The sequence below is a fragment of the Pagrus pagrus genome, assembly GCF_965226575.1.
Source record: "Pagrus pagrus genome assembly, chromosome: 22".
In the NCBI taxonomy this organism is placed as follows: Eukaryota; Metazoa; Chordata; class Actinopteri; order Spariformes; family Sparidae; genus Pagrus; species Pagrus pagrus.
Genome location: NC_140204.1, coordinates 7105159 through 7132604, shown reverse-complemented (window position 1 = coordinate 7132604; position 27446 = coordinate 7105159). Strand labels below are relative to the sequence as shown.

The window sequence follows — 27446 nt, the reverse complement described above, 5'->3', positions numbered from 1 at the left end:
GGTTTGCATTGAGATGAGCATAGACTTTCAGTGGAAAGGTAACAACAAATTCCAGTGTCATGCTTACACTGTCAGAAAGAGGAGGGAAGCGATGGGAAGTAGCTTTCAAAATAATAGTGGAAGACATAAATGCCTGCAGTTTTAAAGGATAAGTTCAGTTTAAGTTTTGCAAAACAATCTACTTCAGTTGTTCAGGAGAAAATGTTAGTGAAGCTCCAGAAATGTTTAGTTGACTACGAAATTCATTTGACTTTACATCCACATGATGTCCGCATGTCTGAATTTTAATTTTTGGGTGGACTTCTCCTTTAAGAAAAATGTGTACATGTGCTTAAAATTTTTATTTCTATGACAAATGTGTGTTTTAATTTTTTCTTTAAATTGTCTTTAAAAGTTTATTAATCTACCAAGCTCAGACCTGTAACAAAAATAAGTATATTGTTAAAAATATGTATATTGTTAAAACTAATGTGTATATGTTGGGACTAAAAGAAGATAAAATGTCATTATTTAAAAAAAGAAAGTAAGAAATCTACACATTTTAATCATTTAATGCCAGAGCGAGAATGCGCAAATACTTTTATTTTGAAATGTGTGCCTCCGGATGTTCAGGTACGCCTCGCTGCAGGCCTGACACAGGTGCGTCAACCTGGGAGATAATTACCAGCGTGCGTTATGCCAAACCTGAGGACACACTGACGAGTCTTCATGCGAAACAAACCGGATCATCCGTGGATTAAACGTGGGAATATTAATAATAATTTGTTTTTTTCCTTCAAAATAAACCATCAAACCAACTTCGGAGATTATGAGAGGAGACACAACTACGGTAAGTGTTGAGTTGTGTGTGTGATTGATGCGAAGCTGTCTGCTGTGTTGTTTTCCTGCTTCATATCTAATGTTAATGTTTATCAGGAGAATGAGGTGGAGGCGGATGATAATGGAGAGAGTGCAGCTGCAGCAGCATCTGGAGAAAGACGACCTGTGAGTACTTCTGATCAGCTCAGGACGTGTAGACTGTATCTGTGCTGCTGGTTGACATCTACTGTATGTCAGGGCAAACAGGCTGGAGTGTGATGATGTTAGCTGTAGTGAATGTCTTCGCTGTCATGCCTCTGACTGATGGATGTTTTTACATAACACAGAGAATCTAGACTTGTTACAGTGAGGATTGAATTAAATCCAATTTGAGATACAGCTTTATATCTTTACAAGACAAATATTCAGATTACAGTTTTTGATCCCCTACCTGTGCAGTGAAAACCACGTATTTCCCAATGTGTTGAAAGAAGATCAACAAACACATGATGATCTTACAGAATATGATGCATTGCTGTAGATTAAACTGCCCAAAAGTATTTAAAATTCCTTTTTCAAGGCCGATACCGTTTATTAGAAATCAAGGAGATGGATTTTCTGTGTGTGAATTGTCACCACAATCGCATAACAACCACATGATTTCACAATCTCTCTGTGTGTATTTTCTCCAGAGTCTGGTGACGCTACAAAGTATGCTAAAGAAAGTTTCCCTGAGCCCTTTCCAAAATCAGTACAAGGTGAGAACACACACACAAATGTACAGTATCTTCCCTTCTACAGTCGTGACCCTCGTTTTTTAGTTTGTTGATGAGTATTTAAAAAAAAGGAACATATAGTTTCACCTCCTGCATGATAATATATTTTTGTTTTCTTTATGTCCCATCATAGACTCTCGTTTCATCAACATCTGATTCCAGTGACTCTCGAAACAAACAGGTTAGAGGCCGCTGATAACATCAGCTTTCACCTCTGCATGCACAAAAACACAGGTTGGGGATCTATGCTAAAAAGCAATACTTGACTTGCGTATTTCCAAGTGTATTTCAAAGATAGTCCCAGTTGTACACCTTTTTTTTAACACTGAGGTAACAGCCAAAACAAATAGTTAGTTGCTGGAAACCCAACAGGAAGTGTAGACATGCTTGCTGTATCATTTCAACAGTTGGAAGTGATGTCAAACTTGTGTTTATGTTTCTGACGCATGACTCCCTCAGCGACTCGGAATGCGTGATAAGCACAACAACTGAATTCCCACGCATCCCTCCACAAATATGTTTTGTTGCTCCATTTAGCTTCATTAACTTTTACTTGGTCCACAGGACGGTGAGTTCCTCAGTGATCTCTCGGCTGCTGCGACAGATGTGTCAGACAACCAGCAGCTCCACGTAGGACAGGTGAGAAGAAACATCATCAGAAGAAATCACACCCAAGATTTAGCTGAAATGCTCTGATTTTGCAGCTTTCAATTGATCATTTTTTATTTTCTGTATTTTGCGAGGGAGTGTTAGTTGAGCATTCAGAAAGCTGCGAGGATGTTGGATAATCATCCAGCTCCTGCTGCGGCGAAGGTTAAATCCACGCCCTTTCTTTTGTTTTCTTCTGTTTTTCAGATGTTATTATGAGAACCTTGCAATGTGTAGGCGTGATTGCGTGCAAGTAGTCTGACTAGACTTTTCTATTAATAAGTCTAGATTCTTAAATCAACAGCAAAACAAAGCAGCGGCATCTGACACATTAGATGGTAGTACGATGCTATCTGAGAGTCTTTGTAACCCATTTTCTGGGTCGTACAGGGCACCTACACTGTCTTGTGGCCAAATAAATCAAAATACAAAGTTATTTTGGAAAATTTAACATTATATATAAGATCAAGTTGTCCTTAAGACAACAATCACAAAATTGCAAGAGCTGTGACCGATTATGCACAGGCATTTACGTGTCACAAACACTCGACCTCGATGGCAAATTTCAGCCTCATAGATAGAAAGTTGTGGTTCCTATCCAGAAGTTTCCAAGGGAAGTCACTGGAGAAATGATTGGGTGATACCTCAGGTGCTCAACAGAGTGTTATAATAACTAAAGCACTGGCAGGTTAGGGTTAGGCTTTAGAGGTGTTAGCTTAGTGGGCTTAGCAACAATAGTAGTGTTTGTAGTATTCACTCAACAAAGTTGCTAACTTAGATCTTCATGAATGAATGATACTCTGTACAAATCCCAACAGGAAAGAGGATTTAGTGTGCTGTTGTCATGGATGGCTACTTATCTATTGATGGTTGCACGGCTGAAGAGTCAGATATGTTTACTGGGAAAACTATAGTTCACAATCCCCGATATTAGCATCGCTGCTGAGCATTTCTGCTTTGTCATTGTCTAATTGTTTCAGAATGGAGTGCCAGAACAGCTACATTCAAGTACTCAGGTATGTTTTTTGATGCCAGCTCCACTCTGTTTGAGCCATCTGTCAGCAGTCCAAGTGAAATCTAACCACTCTGTTTTCCCTTTCTTTGTTTAACAGAATGGATTCAACGGGGGTTTGGCCAGAACTAACCCTTTTTATACGCATTACTTGGTACATACAAGGATTTATGTTTTTTAAAATCAGATCACAACATTACTTTAAGTGCCATCATTTTCACTGAACACATCCGTAATGATTTTTTGCTCTGTTGTCAGGAATCAGGCAGCAAAAGTCAAGAGGAGGTAGGGAGGAAAAGCTCAGAAGTCAACTTCAGTACCATCTTTGTCCCTCCACCTGAATTTCAGAGCTCACCTCTGGATCTTCAGACTGAAATTAAGACTGTGGAAAATGGAGCAAAATTTTCTGAACCTCAGAAGGATCTATTCCAGGTCCTCACACCCAGTGTGCAGGGCCACTTCCAGGCATCAACACTGGCCCAAAACAAATCTGCCAATAGCCATTTTCATGATGTGACTCTGAACTCACCAGACTTATTTAAGCCAGTTCCTGCTCAAAGACAGAACTTCTCTGAAAACCTGCAATCAGAAAGCTCTGACCTGTTTAAAGATGAAGGGGTCAATCTTTTCCAAGCTGCTAAAGGAGAGGATTCACTCAACGCTGGGCGCCCTAGGGAGGTGAACCTCTTGGAGAAATCTCCCAGTATTTTTGTAGACCCGTTCAAATCTCCTTCAAACAAGGAGGATGATCTGTTCCTGTCTCCACAGCCTACAGTGGGGAACCCGTTTCGTACTGCTACGACCAATGGAGATTTGTTTCAAGCAGTTCCAACTGAAAGTGGGGAAACTTTCCCAAAACAAGATCCCTCTACGAAAGAGGACCTTTTTGGCATGTCTTTCCAGAAAAATCTGGATGTATTTTCATCGTCATCTGCAAATACAGTCGACCCGTTCCCAAGTCCGATTACAAGGGATTTATTCCAAGACGTTTCCAGTTTGGATGACCCATTTGGTACCACTCCCTCAAAGCAGTTTGACCCATTCCAGGATCTTTCAAATGGGACTCCAGACATCTTCCAACCACTTCCCTCCAAGACGAACAGCAAGGATGTGTTTGACATAATCCCCGACAATACAGCTTCCAAGGCCACAAACTCTACGTCTTCACTCAACAGTTCGTCAGAAAGGAAGTTTGACATGTCATCGTCACCAGATCTCTTCAATGCAATGCCATCAGAATCTCATCCAGCCACCCAACCAAGGTCTTCCACCTGGCAACATGATGTTATCTTGACGACTCCTCAGGGAACTGAACATGATATTCTGCAGCCGACTCCCTTCAGGCGGGCCAGGAATCTGTCCATGACACCAGGCCGATCTCCAGCTGAAATGACTCATGTATGTAACGAGTGCCTTTTGATATTTGGACAACCATTATATTAATTTTAAATGCTTAAATATTGTACTCTGAGATATATTGTGATTAATATTATGTACACTTCAGGTGTCAACCTTCAAACGTCCGCCAAAGCCACTTCCTCGGACCAGACCACCAAGGAAAGAAAAGCCTCCGACCCCAGAAAAGCCACCAAAACCAGAAAGGCCACCCCCACCAGCAAAACCTGTATGCAATGAACACAGTTTAGCATAACATTATTATTTCTCTGCTTGTTTAATTTCCTTGCTACTGTAACTGCCGTGCTGTTAATTCACCTCTTGTCTCCTTTGGACTGTATTTAGATTGAAACTGGACCAACTGTGCCAAAAACTCTTCCCAAACCAGCCCTCAGACCGCTCCCAAAACCAGTTCTTCCCCACAAACCAAAAACTCCGGTATGCAAGCTGTTGAATTTGACCTAATTAGCTACCTCGATTAGCTTAGGCAAGGGAGTATTCGAGGACATCGCTCCAGATATCTCCAATTACAGGTCATGCATGGATTGATTGTGATACACTGAGGTCAGAACATTATCTTTCTGTCGGCATGTTTCAAGTATTTTTCTTTACAGGAGAGTAAACCATTGGAAGCTGAGGACCATATCGTCTATCAGGACATCTTGCTTATTGGACAGGTGTGTTTTTAAGTCAAAAATTCGTAGTTTTTACTGTATCAGCAAATTTATTAGAGGAAAAAAAGCCACAAAAAGATGGTCAGCATTGAGCTCATTGTGGCTGTAGAGACTATAGTGCTCATTACAACCAATAGTATGAACAAGTTGGATGGTACCAAATTTGCACTTCTCTGAGATTCAGTAATGGTTGGACTACAAATATGAATACTGACATATTGGCCTGAGGTTACCAAATATTGGTTTATGGTTGATAAGGATGTTAATTAACATGCAGACAATGTCATGAAGTTATTTGGAGAAAACGGTTTGTTTTTGTTACGTATAAGGTAAATAATTTGTCCATCAACTTGTCCATCCTCCAGCTTTATGACAAACTTGTGGCAAATGATTTAGATCAGTGGACACAACCCAGCAAAAAATAGCAATCAAGGAAAAAGAAATCAAGTTAGAAGTTAGAAAAAAGTAGGCCTTTACCCTTACCAATGCTGCTATTCAGGCAAAAATATGTTGGATTCTTATGAAAACATTTCAGAAGAGGTAAAATTGTCTGAATATTTTCTTTTCTAAATAGGAAAGGTGTGTTGAAGACTGGCCTGAAGACAGTCCTGAGCTTGAGCCCGACTTCAAACCAGTGAGGACACATTTTTTAATCTTACTGCAGTTCTGTCATCATGTTGTCTCAAAATATGTTAACACACTACCTCAAACTCTCAGCAGTGCTCAGTATGCAAAATGAATGTCAAAGATGTTTCCGTTAATGATTCATGTTTATGTTTTCTCTACAAGTCTGGAACATTTAGACTGCGACGAGAATCAATAAAGGTAAGAGACTAGCTATGTCTCTAGCTCACATTGTTTGTTTTTAAGCTAAAGATGCTAAAAAAGCTAACATTTCCTTGTAGATGAAGGGGGACTCTGATGGAGGAAGTGGCGAGGATCAGGACGGCTCTGGGAGTCACAGCAAGGTACAAATGTGACAGTCTCATTCCTCAGCCATAATTGGCATAATGTAGTAGTTATCAATATATTTTCCAGCATATAGTTAACATCCTTTTTTTGTTTGTTTGTTTGTTTGTTTGTTTACAGAAAAAGGACAAAAAGTTCAGAATGTCCATTCTCTCCAGACGAGGATCAAAGGTGAATTTACAAGAAAAAACAATTCAAAATAACATTTTCACCACTTTGTGTTGTGTTTGTGTGTCCTTTGTAACGGTGATTGTCACGTTGTAGGAAAAGTTTGGCGATGACACAAAGGAGGCGAGGAGTAGGACGCTACCCACCACACGTAAATCATCAAAGGTAACAACAAAGGTGTCTCAAAATCAAATAGACAAGTTTCCCACAGGTTATTTAAAGAAATAAAAATGGAAGTTCCTTTGATTTTGTTAGTAAACAGGCCACATTCCACCGTCTGCACGTGTATCGCCCATAGTTGTCATTGTTTCATGTGCCACCTGCCTCGACAAAGTGCCACAGTCACATGTGCGCATGACACTATTACACTATGTCATGTTGGGTCCTTGAATCTGAGGGAACGGGGCTTGAAAAAACTCTTAAATTGAAGTTTTACAAAGGCGTGGGAACCCTGAATTTTTTTTAAAAAAGCATTAGCATGTCTCAGTATAAGCCTAGTCTTCACATTCCCTCTACATATTGCACTACTAGAGGAGTAAACTGAAGTAAATAGAGGAGGCAGCAAACAAAGGCAACTTTGTCTTGTGTGTGAGAATCTTAAAGGTTTGAGCCTCACTCTTATCAGTTTTGAATAACTTTGAGACATGGAGGACAAACCTGTAGTCGTGTCTATCTTGACTCCACATCTGTGATGCCAGAAAGTCGGTCAGCTGGACTGAAGCTTAACAAACATTTAAAAACAAGTCACCAGTTGCTTGCTGTTGATCAAGAAGTCAAATCTGCTCTAATAAATTGGGACAAAAATAATTGTTATGCGATATCCTAACAACCTGGTGTGTTTACTGTGTGATGACGGTTATATCCTGTTTTTCAGGAGTATTTTTCAGAGTCTGCAGGAGAAAATGAAGATGGGGAGCAGAATGAGTTGGACTACAAAGTATGTGTTTTTTCGTTTGTTTTGGTGTAAATTATCTTGTTTTGGAATTGTGAGCAGTTTAATAATGTCTTCTTTTGTCTGCAGAAGAAACCGCTGAAGACCAAAGTCAACCAGCTGCTCAGGAGAGCATCCACTAATTCCTTCATGCCAGACGGGAAACACGTGAACAGACATTTACCTCAAGAATCAAAGGTGAGTTAATGCTGAAGGACATTTAAGGTTTCATCCAAGCAAACAGACATATTTTATTGTGTGTGTGTGAAAACAAACAAACACATGACGTCTTACATCAACACCGTGTTGTGATGACTTTGTCTTAATTCCACAACAGCATGGTGACATCGGCAAGAAGGACTCGATACGCCGATGGTCAGAGGTAACGTACATGGAGTCTACCACGATTTATCAGATTATCTTGAGTCGCTCAAATTCTTTTTTTTTTACAATTGAAAGTGCTGGAAAGAAAGCAAAGGGTGCAGGATAAGTAACTGATTTTCATTTCTCGACAGGGGACCGTTTTGGATGGCAGCACTGGTGGTGAGGAGGAGGAGGACAGAGGGGAAGCCCAGCACGATGAGGTCCACAGACTTTTAGATATTTTAGACTTAATTTAAAGCGACAACTGTGAATTTTCTTGATTTGGCTAATTGAATCTTTTGTCTCTCCAGAAGAAGAAAAAAAAGAAGATGAAAATCAAGTTTGTGCCACACAGAGGATTTGCCATCACTGTAGAAAAGGTAACAACCCTCTGCTGTACCTTCACTATTTCACTGCATATTTGTTGAGACCTCGATGTCGGACCATCATTTTGAAACTTCCTCTCCAGACTCATGATGAGCCGAAGGGAGCACACGGATACACACCTCGCAAAGGCTCAAAGGTACGACGAAATACATTTGAATTTAGTAGGGTTGTTCTATGTTCATATGTATTTTCGGTGATGGTTTAGGTGGCGTTACATAGTTGGACTTTTGTTTTTCCTGCAGGAAAAATCACAAGAAGAAGTTTTCGGGGCACACGGCTACACACCTCATAAGAAGTACCAGGTAACAGTCGCATTCGGTTCAGTTTACTCAACATGTGAACAACAACAAACTTCATCTCACAAGACGACATCTAAATGTGGAAAACGGACTTTTACTCTGCAAGGATTTGGGTCTAATTGAAGTTCCAGGGACATTACTTAACTTTTCCCAAAATAGGTCCATGCTTTGGGGGTAGTACGTTCTAAAAGTACATAAACTTTGCACCCATTATAATTTCTGATTATTCGAGTACTCGCGTGAATATCCCAGCCACCATTTTGAAACATCTGCAGCTGCAAACCAGGTTGTTTTGGTTCATTGTGCTTTGTCCAGAAACTTCCTGATCGCTTGTCATGTGCAGAAATTCTACGTAAAAACAGCCATCGCTTTTCATACATTAGCGGAGTATACGTAATATTAGCAGGAAGCGCAGACAACAACAGGCTGAAGGAACAGTTCCTGGGTCTGTAGGTTCCAGGTACATTGGGAAGAAACGTGGCTTAATTCATCCCCTTGTTTAATATGAAGGCGATTGTTTTTAATTTAGTAGAAAATCCACTTCGATAACATGAAATGACTTCGAACAATATGGTTTAATACACGCAAGTTATACAGTATTACTTCTCTCACTCTCAGGAGGAGGCTTTTGAGGATGTAGAGGAGCTGAAGAGCCAAAGACTTCAGTCAACCAGCAAGGTACTTTTTTATCTTTTGTTGCTATTATATTTGTTGTTTGACTTTACATCTATGTATATTTTAATGTGATCGTGATAGTTATTTGTTGGCTTTACTTGAGCAATAACAAATATGCAGCATCCAACTCTCCCATCTGTTTTGAATGTGTTACTCAGGCTGCTTTCATGGATGATGAGCACTTCCAGAAAGCCCTCCATACGTCTGCTGGATTCAACGGAGACGAAGCTCTGTATGGAATGGAGGACTGCAAACCTGTAACTTTCTTTCAACACTCAGTTTTTCTTTTTGTTTTTAATTCTTTGTCACCTGTTCTCACTTAATGGGCGTTTTCTCCTCCATCAACAGAAGAAACCAACAAAGATGAAGATGCGGCACATTGGCCGTCGAAGCTCCAAGGAGGGCATGCTGGGTGATCCCGGTCTTCAGAAGAAGAAGAGCAGCTTCTCAGCAGAGGAGTTGGACGATGATGAACTGAATTGGATGGGTGACAGCGAACCGGTATGTGTTTCTATTTGAAACCAGTGGTACCAGTAACAGGGACTTTTCTGGGGAAACACAGTGGGATGCAATGAAAAGAGCAACCAGGGCACGGATCATTTTGACAGAGTAGAGTAGCAACAATAGAGAAAATTATCATAAGTGCTCGTGCTGTCAGATGCATCGTCGAGTTAAATGTCTCTCTGTGAATAAAAGTGTCGAGCCTTCATTATTTTGAAGAGTCTTTTCCAGCTAGATGTCATCATAAGCTTTACGAAACATACAATATTTTTTGTTTCTTCTGTCAGAAAAAATCCAAACACAAACGCCCTCTTCTCGTCCCACGCAAATCCAACTCCGCCTACGGACAAAGTGAAGTGATCGGATTCAGCCACCAGATCCCTCAGCAAGCATCCAGTGTACGTTTAATCAAGCTACAAGGATACAGTTGAATTGTTTGCTGTGGTATTCATTGTACTTGTGGCATTTTTTTTTTGTCAGGATGTGTTCGCTGACGATGATGTCACGAGTCCCGGGACGTACGACTACGAAGAAGACGAGCTGGGAATCTGCAAACCGGTATTTCTGACGCTCTCACGTTGACTTTCACTGCTTCACTTTCGGGTTATTTAATATCTGATTCTCATACATGTTGTTTTTTTTTTTCGTTTTAACAGAAGAAGGGATCAAAACTTAAAGGCCTCAAAAAACTCAAGTCCAAGGTGAGTCAGTGCGGTCTCACTTCCTTCTAAAAACATAAGGGATTTTGCTCTTATTGCTATTTTTTACGCTGCTCACGTTGTATCACCTCTTTGTCGTGCCAGAATAAATCCATGTATCTGGAGTCTGACGATCTGCCCGGAGCCACGTCCAGTGACTTCCTGTCAGAGGCCGCTCGGGTAAGTTTGGAAAATAGTGCAAGATATTTAAACAATCCGCCATCGTTGGCATCAAACTGCAATTCTTCTGACAGATTAGTTACAGAATGTCTTTAATCCTTTACACGTCTCTATCCGGTTTGCATGAATGTCCCTGTTCTCAGTAACTGTGAGACTTCCTTCACGTAAGCCAAACCTTCAGTCAAGTCCAGCAAGAATATGTTGCAGTTATTAAAGATAATGTTGAGCTTGGTGTGGCAGTTTTTATGCCTCCACACCGGCGTTGTGTTTTTTGAGTTGTGCATCCCATTCCTGTAAACGTGATATCTTGAAGGAATGTCTTCAAATTTGGCACAAACATCCACGTGGAGTCAGAGAACACAATGACGTCATAAAATGTGTTTTTAGCAGTAACTCAAGACTTCATACCCTAATTGTGACTGGATTTCACACAAATATGTGTTTGACAACAGGCTCGTTACTTCAGTTTTAATGCATTTGAAGAGAGTTATCCATTATTTTTTATTTTGCGTCACTGCGTGCCGCCGTCCCAACATCACAAGACTGATTTCAAATTTCTATCAGTGTGTATGGTAAACGTAAATGACTTGTATGTTGGTGACAAAGGCAGACAATGAGAAGGAAGACATTCCCTCTTTGAATTATATAACTATGATGTGAGGTTCAGTTAGAATTGAACAGAAATGTCCTTCAGAGGGAAACGTTTTACTTTTATACTTTGAGAACATTTCAGAGCCTCTATTTTATCACTTGTACTTGAGTAAAGATGTTCAATCAGTACTTCTACTTCTACTTGAGTAAATAATGAGTGTAGTTTTGCCACCTCTGCTCTGGACGGACGTGGCTGGTGGAGTCATACATCCTCCAGTTTGTGTAACTGAACGCTCTCACGTGTCCTCAAACTTTCACATGAACCTGAGGAAACCCAAGTGAACACCTGTTTCACTGCTGCACACTGAAAGACGATCCTGAATCTTTTACAAGCTGCGCTTTGTTTACCTGAACTGACAGTTGGGAACATTATGACATGTTGCTGTTTCCCTTTACTTTATCTTGATTTCTGTGTTCCTGATGGGACGCATTCCTCTGACATGTGACCGGACCGGCTCAGCAGCATACCGTTGTTACTCACAGCGACACACCAGCCGGTGCAACAAGAGCCTAAATGTACAAAGGCTTTGATGACTAATCTGTGTGAAAACGGTGAAGTATGTTGCCAAAACCTATTTATGTGTTCACTGGATTATATATAACCCTCCCTCATGCAGGCGGAGTGGCTGGCTGCTCAGATGGATGAGCGAGCTCTGGAGGGTCTGGAGGATGACGACGAGGACGGGGTCAGTTTCTCTTCAAAACTGGTTAAACAGACGCCTTACCACCTGCAGTTCCTGTTTATACAACTGCATAATGTTTCTGCTGTTATAGCAGGTGTGACCCATCATCCTTTTTGTTTTCTTTTGTCACAGGACACCGACAGTTTGATGGAGTGGTGGAACACTGTGGAGCGTGAGTCACAATCACACATATTTTTTAGTGACTCCGACAACTTGAACATTATACGTCATTAAGTTTGCTGCTCGATTGATTTTTCAGAATGGGATGAGGTGCCGTCAGACGATGAGGACAAAGTCATAAAAGAGGATGAGTCCAAGTACGTCTGTGTGTATGAATTTAGCTGTCAGTTTTCAAGCAATAATGCCAGAAGGGACCTGATTCTAGCTTCTCAGATGTGAGGGTTTGATGCTTTTCTTTGTCGTATAAGATACTGAACTGAATATTCTTTGGTATTGGACCATTAATCAGGGGTCCAATGACCCAAAACCAAAGGATATTCAGTTTAGCACCAAATATGACAAAGAAAAGAATCAAATCCTCACATTTCAGTGGTTAGAATCAGTTAATATTCAGCATTTTTGATAGAAAAATGATGAAACTATTCACTGATTATCTGCTCGTGTAAATACAGTGAACATCATTTTAAGGTGCTGCCTTCTCACACCACACTGTCCCTTTCCCTCCTTAATGAATCCCAGGTCTTTCACCATCTTGGCGGACAAGGTCCACCGCGGCCTGCGCGTCTTCAACAAAGTCTTCACCGAGCGGGCCGAGGTCCTCTGGCACGCCATCATCAGGCTCCACGCCATCGCCGACGACATCAGCAATTTCCACCACAAGGCCAAGATCGCCGGCATCACCGGCGGCACCACCACAGCTGTGGGCGGTGTGACGGCCATCGCCGGTTTGGCTCTGGCGCCCTTCACCTTCGGGGCCTCTCTCGTAATCACCGCTGTCGGTGTGGGTGTGGCAACGGCAGGCGGAATCGCTTCGGCCTCTGCGGCCATCTCGGATAACGTCAACAACATGCACGACCGGAAGAAGGTAAATAAATATGTGTCCACTTGACTTTGACACGCGATCACATTTCATGCTTGAACTTAACCTTTGACCTTTTCATACTCGTGCTCTTTCCCTCTCCTTCCCAAGGTGGAGGTAGTGCTACAGGACTACGAGGTCCACCTGATCGACATCGGCAAGATCCTCCACTTTATCAATCAGGGCTTGTACAAACTCCGCGGCCATCCCTTCCTCAGGTCGGGAACCCAACACTACTCAGAGGACTGGGAGATCCGCAGGGCCGTCCAGATGATCAGCCTGGTGGACACACCGGTGATGCGAGCGGCCGACATAACAGACGCAGCGCTTGCCTCGGTCCAAGGACTCTTCAAAGGCATGGACAAGTACTTCATCAAGGACTCCCGGGAGCTGAAGAAGGGCTGCAAGAAGGAGATCGTGGGTCAGATAAAGGAGCTGGCCAATGTGCTCAATGACGGCATAGTGGAGCTCAACACCATCAGAGAGGAGCTGCAGGATGCTACTGGGAGCATGTGAGGAACACCAGCCCCCTCTAGTGGCTAAATGGGAGAACTGTTTGTTTGATTCAGACATTACAAGGTGGACTTATTTATTTATGTAGTAATTTTGTCACAGGGCCCTTGATTATTCCTGTTGCATTTGTATTATATTGTAAGATGTTATTGGTCAGAGTAACAGGAAAACAGACACTGTACAGTATATATTGAGATATATGGGTAAAAGGTTTAAATATAAGGTGAATCAAAATGAAACTTTGGTCACAGAGGGCTTGAAGTTCAACACTGAACTGATTTTCAGCTAAAATGTATCCACGCACTGTACATAAATTAATAACAGGGGCACTGTCTGTAGACTCCACAGTGAGGCTCAGTAAAGTTATTCTTCTGCTCACATTATCTAGTCAAGATATAATATTTGCAGTGTTTCATCTTTGAAGAGAAAAATGTGACAATGAGTGTTGTACATAAGGTAATTTATTTTTAATTATATCACTATGACATCGCTTGCAAACACTAATTTACATCTGGGTAATGACGAGGAGTGTTTTATTTCTGCACTTTAAGCGACACACGTCACCATGTAAAGTAATTGCACAGAAGATATATCCATGCTTATAAACCAGCTTCTGTGTGCACATGTATGTGAGCTATATGTGTGTTGTTTTATACAAGATTTGGAGACATTGTCGGTGTCGCCATGCTGCATACGTATAAATGTGTAGATGCTGTTCTGATAAGCCTGTATCTGCCAAACACAAAGCTAACTATTCATGTGTTAGTATATTCTGAATACAGAAAGATTCCTGTTTCTGTATGTTTGTACTTTGTCGCTGCATTATTTTAACCTGAACATAATGTACCTGTAATAGATATTCCACTTTAATATATTCAGACATTTTAATGGAACTGATTCTGTGAATAAAAACTGTTTGTCAATGTGTCCCGAGTGCAGGTTTTGCTCTTCAGCCTTCCTCCATGCGTCAAAGAGAAAACAGAGCAGAGTGTTTTGATTACCATGTAATTCAAACTACTCAGAGATCTGAATATATCTATATAAAGGAATTGTAAAGGCTCTTTTATGAAAACTAATACAAGCTGCAATAACGAGAATGTGTACTTTGAATGCCAACAGAATTTATTGCATTATTTTCAAGCTGAAGCGAACAAAAACTCCCTCACTAAGTATTTAATAGTAATTTCACAATAAGATAATCTTTGTTTGAATAAAGGTCTGAATGAATAAACACTATTTAACATCTGAAAAATATTATAATCGATACGGCCGGTCTTCTTAAAGCATATGTCAAACATGATGTCAAAGTTGAAGGTGCAATATGTAGGAATTTTAGTTTAACTCAACTTGTACATACAATCCCAATATCTAATATAAGTAATTTTGAGTATTGTTAATAAAAAGAGAAATGGTTCAACAGGAGCACTAAATGACATGAATTAGCTCCTGAACACTGTATTTAATTTATTTCTTTTGTCCCATGGATTTTTTTGCACTGGCACCAGTACTAAACTCCTGCAGGACAGAGGCCACGCCCCTGTCCAGGTGACACAGGTGATCTAACTGAGGTCATTTTCCCAAACATTCCTGTGAGGGAGTGGATCCCTCTCCCATTCATACTCGGTCATTGTTCGCCTTAAAACTTAAAAAGTTGCCCTGAAATCAGAGCAGGCAGCAGCAGGTGTCAGTAACCCAGCTCTGTGCGGTCTGCCTCAACCGGTTCGACGTCTCTGCGGGATGAAGGGGAAGTGAAGGACCCAGCTGTGACTGTGAAACTGTGTCAATCTGCTGCTGTTGCTCTGTAACTCGGCGTTTTCTGCCCATTTGTGTTGACTGCGGCCGCACTGAGGTAGGTAGGCACCCTGCACTTGTCATTGTGTTGTTATCGGCGTGTTGTGTTGTCAAACATTCCTCTGTAGAGGCTCACACAATGCACGCTACTGTCCGGAACATCATGTGACTTTTGTTTTGCGTTGAGAACGACACGCGCCGGACTCCGTTCAAAAGTCTGCCAATTTAAACATTTGTTGCCTGATTGCTAATTTCCTGTTATAAAAACCGACTTTTAAGACGTATTCCCACTTACTTGGGCTCATGTTTTAATTCGGCCTAATCCCGTTCACCAAAGCATCACTTTAACCAACGTATTGTAACTTTTAAAACTAGCTTGCATTGATTTCTGGCTCACGAACTTCCAAACCTGTGGGTGTGCGCTAGCAGGCGATGTGGCCTAATAAAAGTGCAAATACTACTGGAAATGCGCAGTATGAGGGATCTGATACAAGCCGAATTTTTCAGTGAAATGTGTGTTTTCACAAAAGTGCTCAACTTCCACTAAAAAACATTTGTAAGTTTTAATTTTATACAGTGCACGTTCAATTGTGAAATATTTGAATGTAATCTGGTATGGAGTGTTGTCCAGAAAAAGAGGGCAAGGATGACCTTGGCAAATGAAAGCTTTAAAAATGTTTGTTTTGTTTGTTTTTTTTATTAAAAAAAGTAGCACGGCCTGTGTGGCTGTCAGGTTGTATTGAATTATTTCATCACTTCCTGATATCTGAACCATGTACACTTCCTCAGCATGAATATGTTCAGAAGAGATAAAGGCTCGACAGCTCCAGCTCCAGTGGTCCCACCTCGACCCAGCAAGGAGGTATGTAAAGGAGCAGTGAAAGTCATTTCAGTTCACATGTATTGTTCTCTAAAACCAGGCTGTCGTCTATCACCAGGAACTTGACAATCCCGTCACGCACAGCCGGGATTCAGATGTGACCACGGACTCGCAGGTGAGCGTTCACACGGTCACACCCAGCAACAAAAGTTGCCGCCCTGTTTGTTGAATGTAATTACATCTCATAGGAAAACAACAGTGAGATCACGAGTGAGCTCAACCCAAAGACCAAGGTACAAGTACGAGTTAAGACTTTTTCATCTTCTCCACCACTTTGACACACTTGATCAGACCAATTTGCCTAAAACAGTGACTTTTTTTGGCATTGAAAGCAAAACCTGAGCTGAAAACGACAACATTAGAAACATTTGTACTGGAAAAGGTTGTATTGGCACTAAAACAAGTGACGGAACATTAAAACGCTCAAACTGTCAGCATAGAAATAAAACTGCCGTGAAAAAAGACAGACGTAAAGCTAAAAAATCTAATTGAGGAGCACAAAATACAAAGAATATCGACCGGACCGGGCAAGGTAAGGTCTGCAGCATGAGTTACCAGCCAGGTGAAAAGATGGCCACTGTCACAACACAGAAAACTCTTTAGGCTTTAGGCCCAACACACCTCGCCTTATGTACACCCCTCAGGTATATCTCAACAATGGCTGTTTGATGTTTCTTAATCTGTGTGTGTTGTATCAACAGCAGAGGACCGGGGTGATGGGAGTCATGCAGAAGGTCAACCCCTTCAAGTCCACCTCGCAGGTAAAACATGACAAATTTAAAGGTTAAAATTCAGACTACTGAATGTAAAATCATGATTTGAACTTTGGTTCGGTGTGCAGGCCTCCTCTTCAGTCAGCAAAGCTCCTTCGTCAGAGTCACTGGAGCGAGGATCAGACTCCACACAGGTGAGAGGAACTCACATTTAACGTTACTGTACATGACAAAGTATTTTTTTGCCTCATCAGGGTTATATTTGGTTTCTTTTTTATTAAAAACTCAAGTAAACTCTTACCTGACTCGTACTAAACATTTAGTATCAGATTGAATATTTAGTTGTTCTTGTTATTTTGCCATTTAACTTTTATTTTCTCCTGACAAACGTGACATAGTTAAACAAATACAAGACTTGAATATCGTCCGAAGTTGTAACCTGAGCGCCATGATTTGCTATATCAACCTGGCATACAACAGAAATAAAAATGTCCTCATTATCTATTGATATAAAATAGCAAAAAGCCAAGACCTATTCCTTTAGCTGCACTGTGAAAGCACCATTAAAGGGACATTATGTAGTTTTGGAGAAGAAATCTAAACTCATAAATTGTTTTAATCTACAATATTAATGAGAAGAAATGTTTGAAGCTAGAAAGGTGGCAGGGTCCGCCACATATCAACAATTCTGTTGTCCTTTTTAAGGTGGGTTTGTTTATTCACTTTATTCAGTCATGAAAACAAAGACTGTCTGTTTATTAAGTCTGCTTAGGCATTAAAACATCAGTCAGTCTCTTCTGATTAAAATCCAGAAGAGATTTAAAGGTGCATTATGTAGTTTTGGGGAAGAAATTTTAAACAGATGTATATTTTTATTATACAAGGTGGTTTACTGCCTCCAGTCAGTGTCCCAGCTGCAGACTGGAGGACTTGAACTAGAAATGCAACAGTTGACGAATAATTTGAATCTCGTGTTTCAGAACCCAGGAATGCTGAAAGGAGTCATGCAGAAGGTCAACCCGTTCAAGTCCACCTCCCAGGTAGCCACGACATTCTCTGCATGTTACAGAGGTAACGTAGCGATTGTAATGATATGTCAGACAATGAGGACGCCCTGTCTGCTGCGTTTCTCCTGCAGGTCTCTAAAGCTCCATCATCAGAGTCACTGGAGCAGGGAAGAGGCGCCGACTCTAATCAGGTGGGTGAAAGCTGATTTGTTTCCCTGATCCACAATTACAGACCGGCCCCTACACACTCCCCCTACACTTTCTTGGGTTATAAAGCCCTCAAACAGTGTCGGCATCAATGCAGGCTTACAAAAAACACTCCCCTCAGGTGCAGCATCGCTCTGTGTTGAGTCCTGTGTTGTCATTTCCTGAGGATAATTGACAAAATGTCTTAATCAGATTAAAAAATGCATTAACAAGGGCTGTTTGATGTATGTTGTGTGTGTCGTATCAACATCAGAGGACCGGGGTGATGGGCGTTATGCAGAAGGTCAACCCCTTCAAGTCCACCTCGCAGGTAAAACATGACAAATTTAAAGAGTAACTGTTCTGATTCTGACTACTTGATGTAAAATCATGATTTGAACTTTGGTTCTGTGTTCAGGCCTCCTCTACAGTCAGCAAAGCTCCTTCGTCAGAGTCACTGGAGCGAGGATCAGACTCCACACAGGTGAGAGGAACTCAGATTTAACATATGTGCAGTTACTTTTCCTTATTTCAGGGCTATAATTGGTTTCATTTGGTTACAAACGAGAAAATGTCTTAACAAAAGAAGAGTGATTGTGAGTTGCCATCTCACAATGGGCTCCTTCTATTGATCCAAGGGAAGGAACTGGCTCGTGTTACAGTTGTTTCATTCAAGAATAGAAAAAGTAACGGCATGCAGAAATGGTGGACAATGGTGGTGTTGTGTTTTCAGAACCCTGGCGTGTTGAAAGGAGTCATGCAGAAGGTCAACCCGTTCAAGTCCACCTCCCAGGTAACTTCAACATTGTTTCTATGCGAGTCATAGAAGACGACCTGTGTCGGACTTCTATGTACTTTTAACATGATTTAACCAACGACCTGCAAAGTATCAGAAAAATCCAATTAAAGGCTGGATTGATTATTTTTAAACCCAGTTAACTTTAAATGAAGTTGCATCAAACTTTAAAACAAAAGATTAGAGTTAAACCCCTCTGTGAACCACAGTTTAGTTTTAACTGTAGGCCCTGTGAACTTACACTTGAGGTGGTTTAACTTTTAAAATGGCAGCCTTTCTTTAAGTGGCTGAATGTGATCAGTACCACCTTTTATTGACTCACGATGACGTCTACATGACATCACGTCACTACACTACTACACTTTTCTGAAACGGACTCAAAAGGATTTTAAGCCAGAGTTTAAAAACAAAAACATGAGTTCTGCTTTTTTGATTTCCCATTTGTCTCTTTAATTCAAAACGGTTTCAGCACACAACACAATTCTTGTTCTCATCCTTCCTTCAATGCTACAGTATGTTAAAACACAAGAATACAATGTAAAATAATAACTTTATTTTTAAAGCACCGTTTTAAAAACAGTTTACAAAATGCTTTGACAGTCGAGCAAAAGCAGGAAACTCAGGAAGACAATATTACAGAACAAACTCGATAATCACGCCAAACACAATGAGGCCTCGTCTAAGGGCTACTGCTGTAGCGGTGTTATTTTGGATCACACTACCTTGCTTGGCATTTATTTATAAAAGTGTGTAAATTTATTCTACTAGGACCTCCAAATAAAAGTATGAACCTGAGAATGAGCATAATATGACCTCTTTAAAACAACACGGCAGAACAGAAAATATAAAAACACAAAAAGTCCATATGAGTCTTTACAAGTCAAAGGAATAAAAGTGATAAAACAGGCAAAATCACAGAAGAGAGAGAAATATAATGCGAAAATAAATAAAAGAACAGAATCAATAAAGGACGATAAAAGACGAGGATCAATGGTGTACAGTGGTCATAAAATCAGTAAACTAATTTCTTATAGGTGCCAAAGAGCGATCCTCAAAATGATTCTGCAGATCCATCTGAGACGGACAAAGAACTTCAAACAGGCAAACAGGTAAACACGATTTGAGCTAATAAGACTTGTAGATCCACAGATTACGTACAGCAGAGCAATTTGTCATGCTGAGACTTCAACAGTCGGACTAAAGTACTTCTTCTTCAGCAACCAGGGATGATGGCGGGAATGATGCAGAAAGTCAACCCATTCAAATCCTCACAGCCAAAGGTACTGGCCCGAATACTGATTCTGACACTGAACGGATGTTTTGGGAGAGAAAACCTTTTCTGATCGTCTGTGCTACTGTTCACACAGCCTCTACACGATGACCTCTCCTCCAGCAGCGGAAGCCTGGAGGACAATAACAACCGGCTGGAGAAGCAGGTAGATCCGTCACTCGAGCTTTAGTTTAGCCTCGTGCGGTCGTGTTTGGATCAGCTGGAAAACCAGTAATCCGGTTACTGTGCATTTACATCCTTTTTCTCATCTGTGCACGGCTCTAGTAAGTGTTTATACCAGTGTTGTTCTTGCTCCTACCACTAGATGGTGTCAAAGAAAACAACTTCAGGCCTCAGAGTGATTACAACTTTTGTTTTGACCACATCTCGAGTCGTATCTTTCCTCTGCTGCCTCACAGATATCAGAATACGATGAAAACTTGTCTTACTTCACAGCCTTTTTCTGTGTTTGTGTAATTTTTTGCATTTGTTTTAGACCCCTGGCGTGTTCAAAGGGATGATGCAGAAAGTTAACCCCTTCCGGTCGTACACACAGGTACTGAACAGAACATTGAGCTCTTTTGTTTGATCAGATGACAGCTTCAGTGGAATTTTATCCCTTTGTTTTGTTAATGCAGATGACAGAAGAGGAATGTCAGACAGATTCAGCTTCCTCATTCAAGTCACAGGTGGGGTCAAGGTCACTTTTCTTTGGAAGGAGGTGTTTGCTTTAGTGTTTTTAAAGGGGTAAAATGATTTCAGGGGTTATCCACATGCATGGTGATATCCCATTAATCATAAACCACGTTGAAGATTCTTGAGCCCATTTTTAATGTCTTCCTTTCATCTGTTCCTTAACTCCTCGTCATGTAAATTATCATTCAAGTGCCCCTTTTTATCGTTGCCATAACACGTCAGCGCAATTGTTTTTTTTCTTATTTCTTTTAGGAAAACAAAACTATTCAAAGAGAGCACTCCACCAGCTCTGAAAGCTTGGACGACAACACCATAGAGAGACATGTAAGACTTTTTTATATTGTCCTTTGTGTTCAGATGTACCAGCCTTAAACTGTTTTTGACATATAAAAAAACCCCACAGGAAATGCAATGTGACATCAAGTCCAGAGACAGAAGTGCATCCAGAGCAGTCTGTGGAGTAACGCTGAAATAAACTATCTGCTACTTGGTTCGACAGTGTGATTGATTGGAGAGCGAGATGATGGCTCGTGCTTACGTCTCAAAGTTGCAGCCACATAAGAGCCGATGTTTATTTTCCCTGATGCTTTACGTGAGGCGTTATTGAACCACGTAACCCTCTGTATCCTCAATCTCTCCAGTCCATTTGGTACACTGATGTCGATGACACGAGCTGCGAGGTGAAGAGCCAACCAACAGAGGCCCCGAAGAAAAGAACGATGGTTTGTAAAAGAGATCTTTGTTAAACAGACTTAATTTGAAGTCTATTATTTCTCCTTCAGTTTCTCCTTTTGACTGAAGGGGTGTAAAGGCATGAGAGTAACATTTATTTATTTCTTCTCTAGACTTTCAGAATAAAGAGGATTCTGCCCGGTGCACTTTTTGGGTCCGGATCAAAGGTACCGTTGAACACATTTCCATCCACTGGTATTGTGTAAAAACACAAATGACAATTAATGAAAAGTCTTATTTATTTTGTCTTTTTTTAATTTCTAGTTTAAAATGGGAACGTTTCCTTCATGGAGTCATATTTCAGTTTTTGTTTTTTGAACATTTGTGAATGTTTTGCTCCACAGGACTCTGCAGCAGCAGCAGCAGCTCCCCAGGTGAGTGAGTAAGGCAGCTTTCATGTGTAAAGCACCTTTAATACACATAATACAAGCAAGTTGGGGCTGCAGGTTATTGTACAAAAAAATAAAAAAAATAATGCTGCGATTAATTAGATGGATATTACGGCTGTGATATGATTCACGATTAGTGGGAATGATAATTTTTGCATCACTAAAAAACAAAACTATTTAAATCATCATCTAGAACCTCCGCCAGATCCCTTTATCTGCATCAAATCGTACTCACTCATACATACCAGCCGTATTATTATTATTTTTTTAAATCAAGATCTGACCCAGCTGAGCTGCAGTATAGCTTTTTTCCACGTCGATAATTACAGTTGGTGCTTTTCAAGCACACATACACTCGCATGCAAATCATTCTGCAGTGGAAAGCTTTGCAAATAAAACCATTCACAGCTCAACATGGCTGCTTCAATTAACCAGACAGTGAATATTATCTCATGAAAGGGCGTGTTTGCCCAAAGTATTTCTATTCCCTTTGTTGGAATATTTTATGTCCTGTAACTTCACCATAGCACAGCCATTTGTGGTTTTCAGGTGACGTTTGTGTCGTGTTTTTCCCATGACTGTCTTTCATTTCATGTTGCTAGGGCGATCCCTTCATCACCTGGCAGCTCTGAGCTTAAATGTCGGGCCAACCAGTTTAACATCTTTCGTCTTTTTCATATCGAATGGTGCTTTTGGAAGTAAAAAAAAACAACAAAAAACAGTGACTTCTAAGAGGGAAAGAAATTTATTTTTAACAATGGAATTGTCATTTAATCATGAAACAAGTGATTAGTGGTGGTGGTGATCAAAAAGACAGACCACGTGTGGTAAACTACCAGATAGCAGACATCTCACACAACATCCCATATTATGGTTATTTATTGGACAGGTATGAACAAACCACAAGTACTAACTGCTTTTGGAAAAGGGTTGGTCTTGAATAGGCAGTTGGTTTGAGGCCAGCATGCTCTTCCTAGCTTGAGGCATTTTTCTTTTAACCACCTGTGGCTTCACTGCCAGTAAGCATCAACACGGGGCGTTACTCATGTTCCTGGAACTACATTTTGAAAACCACTTGTTGACAAGGACATAATTTTATTGTCAATATTACAAATGGTTTACTTATTGCTACCAACGTTATTACAATTTATTATGTTGCTGTTTTTTCTCCAAATTCTCATGTAGAAAGCCATTAATGTTTTACATTAGGAGTTTTATATTTTATGTTACAAAGTCACCTTAAAACAGACCATAGGATTAAAATCCTAAAGTTTAGATAAGCATATAGAAGAATAAAACAAAGTGAAGAAAATGTTAATTTTAGTTGAAAACACCAGGACACCAGTATAATACAATGTTATTTTGACACATGCCTTAGAGTAGCCAGTTCGCTGCAGTTGCAGTCCTTGCTGCATTAAAACTCGCTGGGTTCTTTAGCCATCTTGAAATGCAAACAAAGGATGATGCGAGGTGAAAGGATTTTTCCAAATGTAACTGGTAGCATTTAACTACTCTGACACAAATCTGTCTGTGTAAAAAGTGTTCTGCATTTTTCTGATCCAGGAAACGGTGGAAGTTCAGACCCTAGAGATGGCTGAAGTGCCAGTGCCCGGTGAAGGAACACTCCTGGACCCTCTAGATGTAAGCTTATTTTTATTTTATGTATTATTATACTATTACATCGTATGTTGCCTTATTTAATGTGCGTGTACATGCAGAATCACTCCAAAGAGTTTAAATTTGTTCACTTTCAGGACGAGGACGGCCTTTTAGCGTGGTGGAAATCCGTAGAGGGTATTTTTTTAACTTTTTTTTTTATTGGTGATCTTGTTTATTTCTGTTGAAATTTTGGCAACACTTAAAATTTACCATTCATGAATGTTGGTTGTTATAGTTATTTCATGGTAAACAATGAAATACTTCATACATTTTTTCAAGCAATTGTAAAGGTTTATAAACGGTTGCAACTTTACAATACACAATTGTTTAATGGTTTATAAAGCATCTCATTGTTAACAGTGAAATAACAATTAACTTAAAGTTGAACATCTACTAGTGATGATCATTTAGCGTTACTAAACTTGTAGTTGTAATTGTTTCTTTTCTGTGTGTTAGGCTGGGACGAGTGGAACGAGGCAAACCAGGATGATGACGCTGAAGAGTAAGTAGCATGTTTACATTATACATTTGCTTTCGGGGTCTTTTGTTGCAGCCATAGAGGGTTAGGGTTAGGTTGATGCCTTTTTAAAAAAAAAAAATTAAAAAAAAAAGATTTTTTTCCCTTCCTTTACAAGTAAGGTTGACATATTACCTGTTACTTAATACTTATATTGAACTGAAAGTTGCATTCCAATCCAATGTTTCTCTCCCTTGTTCCATTGTCTCAGTGTGGTGGGAGACGCGGCCGATCGCGTCTTCATGGCGGCTCGTCTTTTCGTCCGCTTTTTCAACCAGCGTGGCGCCTCGCTCCAGCAGCATATCCTGGAGCTGCTCTCTCTGGCCGACTCAGCTGACACGTTCCACAAGAAAACCGTCACCGCCAGTGTTGGAGGCGGAGTAGCCAGTGTCGCAGGGTCCATCACCACCATCACCGGCCTCATTCTGGCGCCCTTCACCGCAGGGACGTCGCTCATCGTCACTGCCGTGGGCATTGGCGTGGCTACGGCAGGTGGGCTGGCATCTGCTTCGGCCAACATCACGGACACGGTCCATTCGAAGACGGACCGGAAGAAGGTGGAGAAGATGATCCAAGACTACCAGGAGGAGATAAAGGACATCAAGGAGTGCCTGGAGTTTTTGCAGGTGAGAAGACAGAAGATGGGTTTTTAAGCCATTTTGTTTCAGTTGCATGCAAAGCTTCAAAAACCAAATGCTGAAACATAACATCATGATCATTTTAGCTAGTGCCACAACACTAGCAGTCGGGTGGGGATTTGTAGATGCATGGGGATCATCTCTTGAATGCAGAAAAGTAAATCTCTTACTGTAAAACCAAATCCTCATCATTAGAATCACCTGTAACAATTATGTAAAACTGGGCTGTATGTTTCTTACAGCTGAACCACTTTCACTATGGTGAAACATAACTGATGTAAAAGGTGTGCATCACTGCGTCATGTTTATGTTCCTTACAGATGATGCATGGTTGGAAAAACTAGCTTATCTTAGCCCCGGGCTAAGAAAGCATTGACACTCTCATTTCAAAGTGGGCTAACTCCAACTTTAACCTAGGGCTTTGCTGGCCCTGCCCCAGAGCACTTTAAAATGTTCAGCTTATTTTCAAAGCACTTGTTTGCTTAATAAGCCAGGGCTAGAGGAAGTGCGGTGTGAATAGTTTAGCCATGGGCTCAGGTTAACGCCGTGTTAACAATCTCAGTGCGAAAAGGGGCCAAGTTAGCCCAGGATTACTGATATGTAGTGTGAAATGTTTTGGTAAATTTAAAATACTTCTTATCTGCAGTTTTAAAGAAAAACGTCTTGAATTTCAAAATCCTATGGGGTTGAATCCTAAAGTAAAATCTTCTACCTCTTATTTTCCTGACAGGCGGGGATGGAGACGCTTGAGGAGTGGAACTTTGAGCAGTACACTGACAGCATCTCAAAGAAGCACCTCAACCAGAACGTCAAACACGTCATGAAGGAGGGCGGCCGGGCTGGCAAGGCCTTACTGATCAACACCGAGAGCCTGATTAGTACCGTTCAGGTCCTCAGTGTCGCAGGAGGCGCTGCTAAGGCCGCCCAGGTGATGAGCGTTACCACTGGAGTTATGTCGGGGCTCTTCCTGGCTCTCGATGTCTTCTTCCTGGCCAAAGACTCCATGGAGCTCAAAAAGGGCGCAAAGACAGACTTCGCCACCAAGATCCGAGAAGTTTGCAAAGACCTGCAGGACGGGCTGCTGGAGCTGAACCGCATTAAGGAAGAGCTGCAGAAAACCATGGATGGGATAGAAGTGGAGGTAGAGGAGGAAGAGGATGAAGAGCTGTTGAAGTCTGAATTGAAGAAGCTTATCGAGCTTGAAGAATGAAGGATAACTGTTAGAAGACCAAACCAAAGCCTCATTGTCTTAATCCTACCAGCACAAAAACTACTTTGGGTTCATTCAAAATGTTGGTTTTAGCAGAAATGTGATTGTAGTTTTTGGTTAAATCAATTATTACTGTAACCGTTTCTTCCAAAAGCTTTTCTTAGAAATATATTTTACATATTTATATTATTTAAAGTAGACATTTTAAGTGAATGTACGAAACCAAAAATTGTTGTATTGTCTGTTTGTCATTTGTTGAATTAATGTGACTTTCTTTAATAAAAAGTAGTTTCCTGCTTACTTGCCTGTGTTTTGTATCAGTTGTGAAATGTAGTAACCTGAAACTGGTCATTAAAAGAAAATATTTTTTTTAAGCTGATGATTCAGAGGTGGACCTCGCCTTGTGATCAGGCAGCGCTGGCAGGAGGACAGAAAATGTTGAAAACCCTGCCTGTCTGGCTTTGAAAGTCCCTTTTACATGAACTCCTGTGTTTCAGAGGCTGTTTACAACTTCTGACAGGTACCAGCCAAATTCCAGTAAAATTACACGATTCTTGATGCCAATTTCGATACCACGGTAAAGAAAAAGAAAAAGGATTTTCTAAGATTCCATGTACTTGAACTGAAACATGAACTTCTTGATAAAAATATCAAAATGTCATAACAAGACATATAAAACAGCGCAACAGAGCATACATATAAACTCTGCTACACTTGTATCCAATCTCCTGGCCTCATTTGAATTTTTCTCATATTTCCTTTGCTTCTCTAGAGCCTCGGTTATAGTTGGCCGAGTTGTCTCCTGGTCCTGGACGTCTTCCCCTGGTTAAAACTGGAAAAGGAAAATTGACATTTCAGTTAATATAGTTAATTGACTAAAGAAAGAGCACAGGTATAAAGCACAAGCACCTGCCTGCCCTGCCCTGCCCTTTGGCTCCAGCCCGCGGGCACACACACACACCTAATAGTAGATGCAGTCATTTGAAGTCACAGACTGGTGGTGGCAGGTAGTTCATTTTAAAACATTAACATAAAAATCAGGGCTGTCAAACGATTTTTTTTTTTAAAAAGCCAGGAATGGGACAGCAACGCAGCACTTGTTTTCAATTGCAAATTTAACTCCAAATGTACTATCCAATTAGCAATTAGGAAGCAATGTTCAGTGTGGTCGCGGCGAAATTGCAGCTCTGTCACTCGCAAATCGTCTTTTACATCAAGTTCTGTTGGCATCGTAAAAAATGTGTTTTTTGGGGGGGGTAATCATGTTTTGACAAACCAATTGCATATTCATTTGAGATATTCAGTGAATTTCGCTAGTTTTGACAAGATACTTGCAAGAGACATGCTCTCTTTCTCTCTCACCTTCTAACTGAGGCTGCATTACTACGAGGTAGCTAGTGCTATAGTGTTAGGCTAATGTTAAAACTTCAGCATAAGCTACGTACATAACATAAGCCATAACAAATGTGCCCACCATCCCAAACATCATGTAACGTGTATCGATGCCAACAGAACTCGATGTAAAAGACGATTTGCGAGTGACAGAGCCGCAATTTCGCCGCGACCACACTGAACATTGCTTCCTAATTGCTAATTGGATAG

General features: G+C 40.8%; 1 protein-coding gene across 1 annotated transcript; it reads left to right on the top strand.

Moving 5' to 3' along the window:
• The first annotated feature begins 691 nt into the window (after positions 1-691).
• On the top strand, positions 692-26144 carry LOC311251232 (uncharacterized protein). The gene is made up of 59 exons (XM_084343610.1): positions 692-829; positions 916-984; positions 1491-1556; positions 1708-1755; positions 2139-2213; positions 3203-3238; positions 3335-3388; positions 3493-4632; positions 4739-4858; positions 4975-5067; positions 5244-5306; positions 5878-5937; positions 6093-6128; positions 6209-6271; positions 6393-6443; positions 6537-6605; positions 7315-7377; positions 7462-7569; positions 7709-7753; positions 7887-7955; positions 8046-8114; positions 8204-8257; positions 8364-8423; positions 9039-9098; positions 9254-9352; positions 9444-9596; positions 9884-9994; positions 10077-10154; positions 10253-10297; positions 10400-10474; positions 11743-11811; positions 11941-11980; positions 12068-12125; positions 12508-12853; positions 12959-13359; positions 15186-15209; positions 15941-16013; positions 16090-16146; positions 16733-16792; positions 16873-16938; positions 17725-17784; positions 17883-17942; positions 18212-18268; positions 18356-18421; positions 18671-18730; positions 19768-19842; positions 19951-20013; positions 20101-20169; positions 20500-20559; positions 20642-20692; positions 20952-21023; positions 21341-21421; positions 21545-21598; positions 21776-21805; positions 23384-23461; positions 23575-23614; positions 23936-23981; positions 24208-24622; positions 25365-26144. Exons 1-59 carry the CDS (start codon positions 809-811, stop codon positions 25842-25844), a joined length of 6264 nt encoding a protein of 2087 aa, XP_084199736.1. The 5' UTR covers positions 692-808; the 3' UTR covers positions 25845-26144.
• The last annotated feature ends 1302 nt before the right edge of the window (positions 26145-27446 follow it).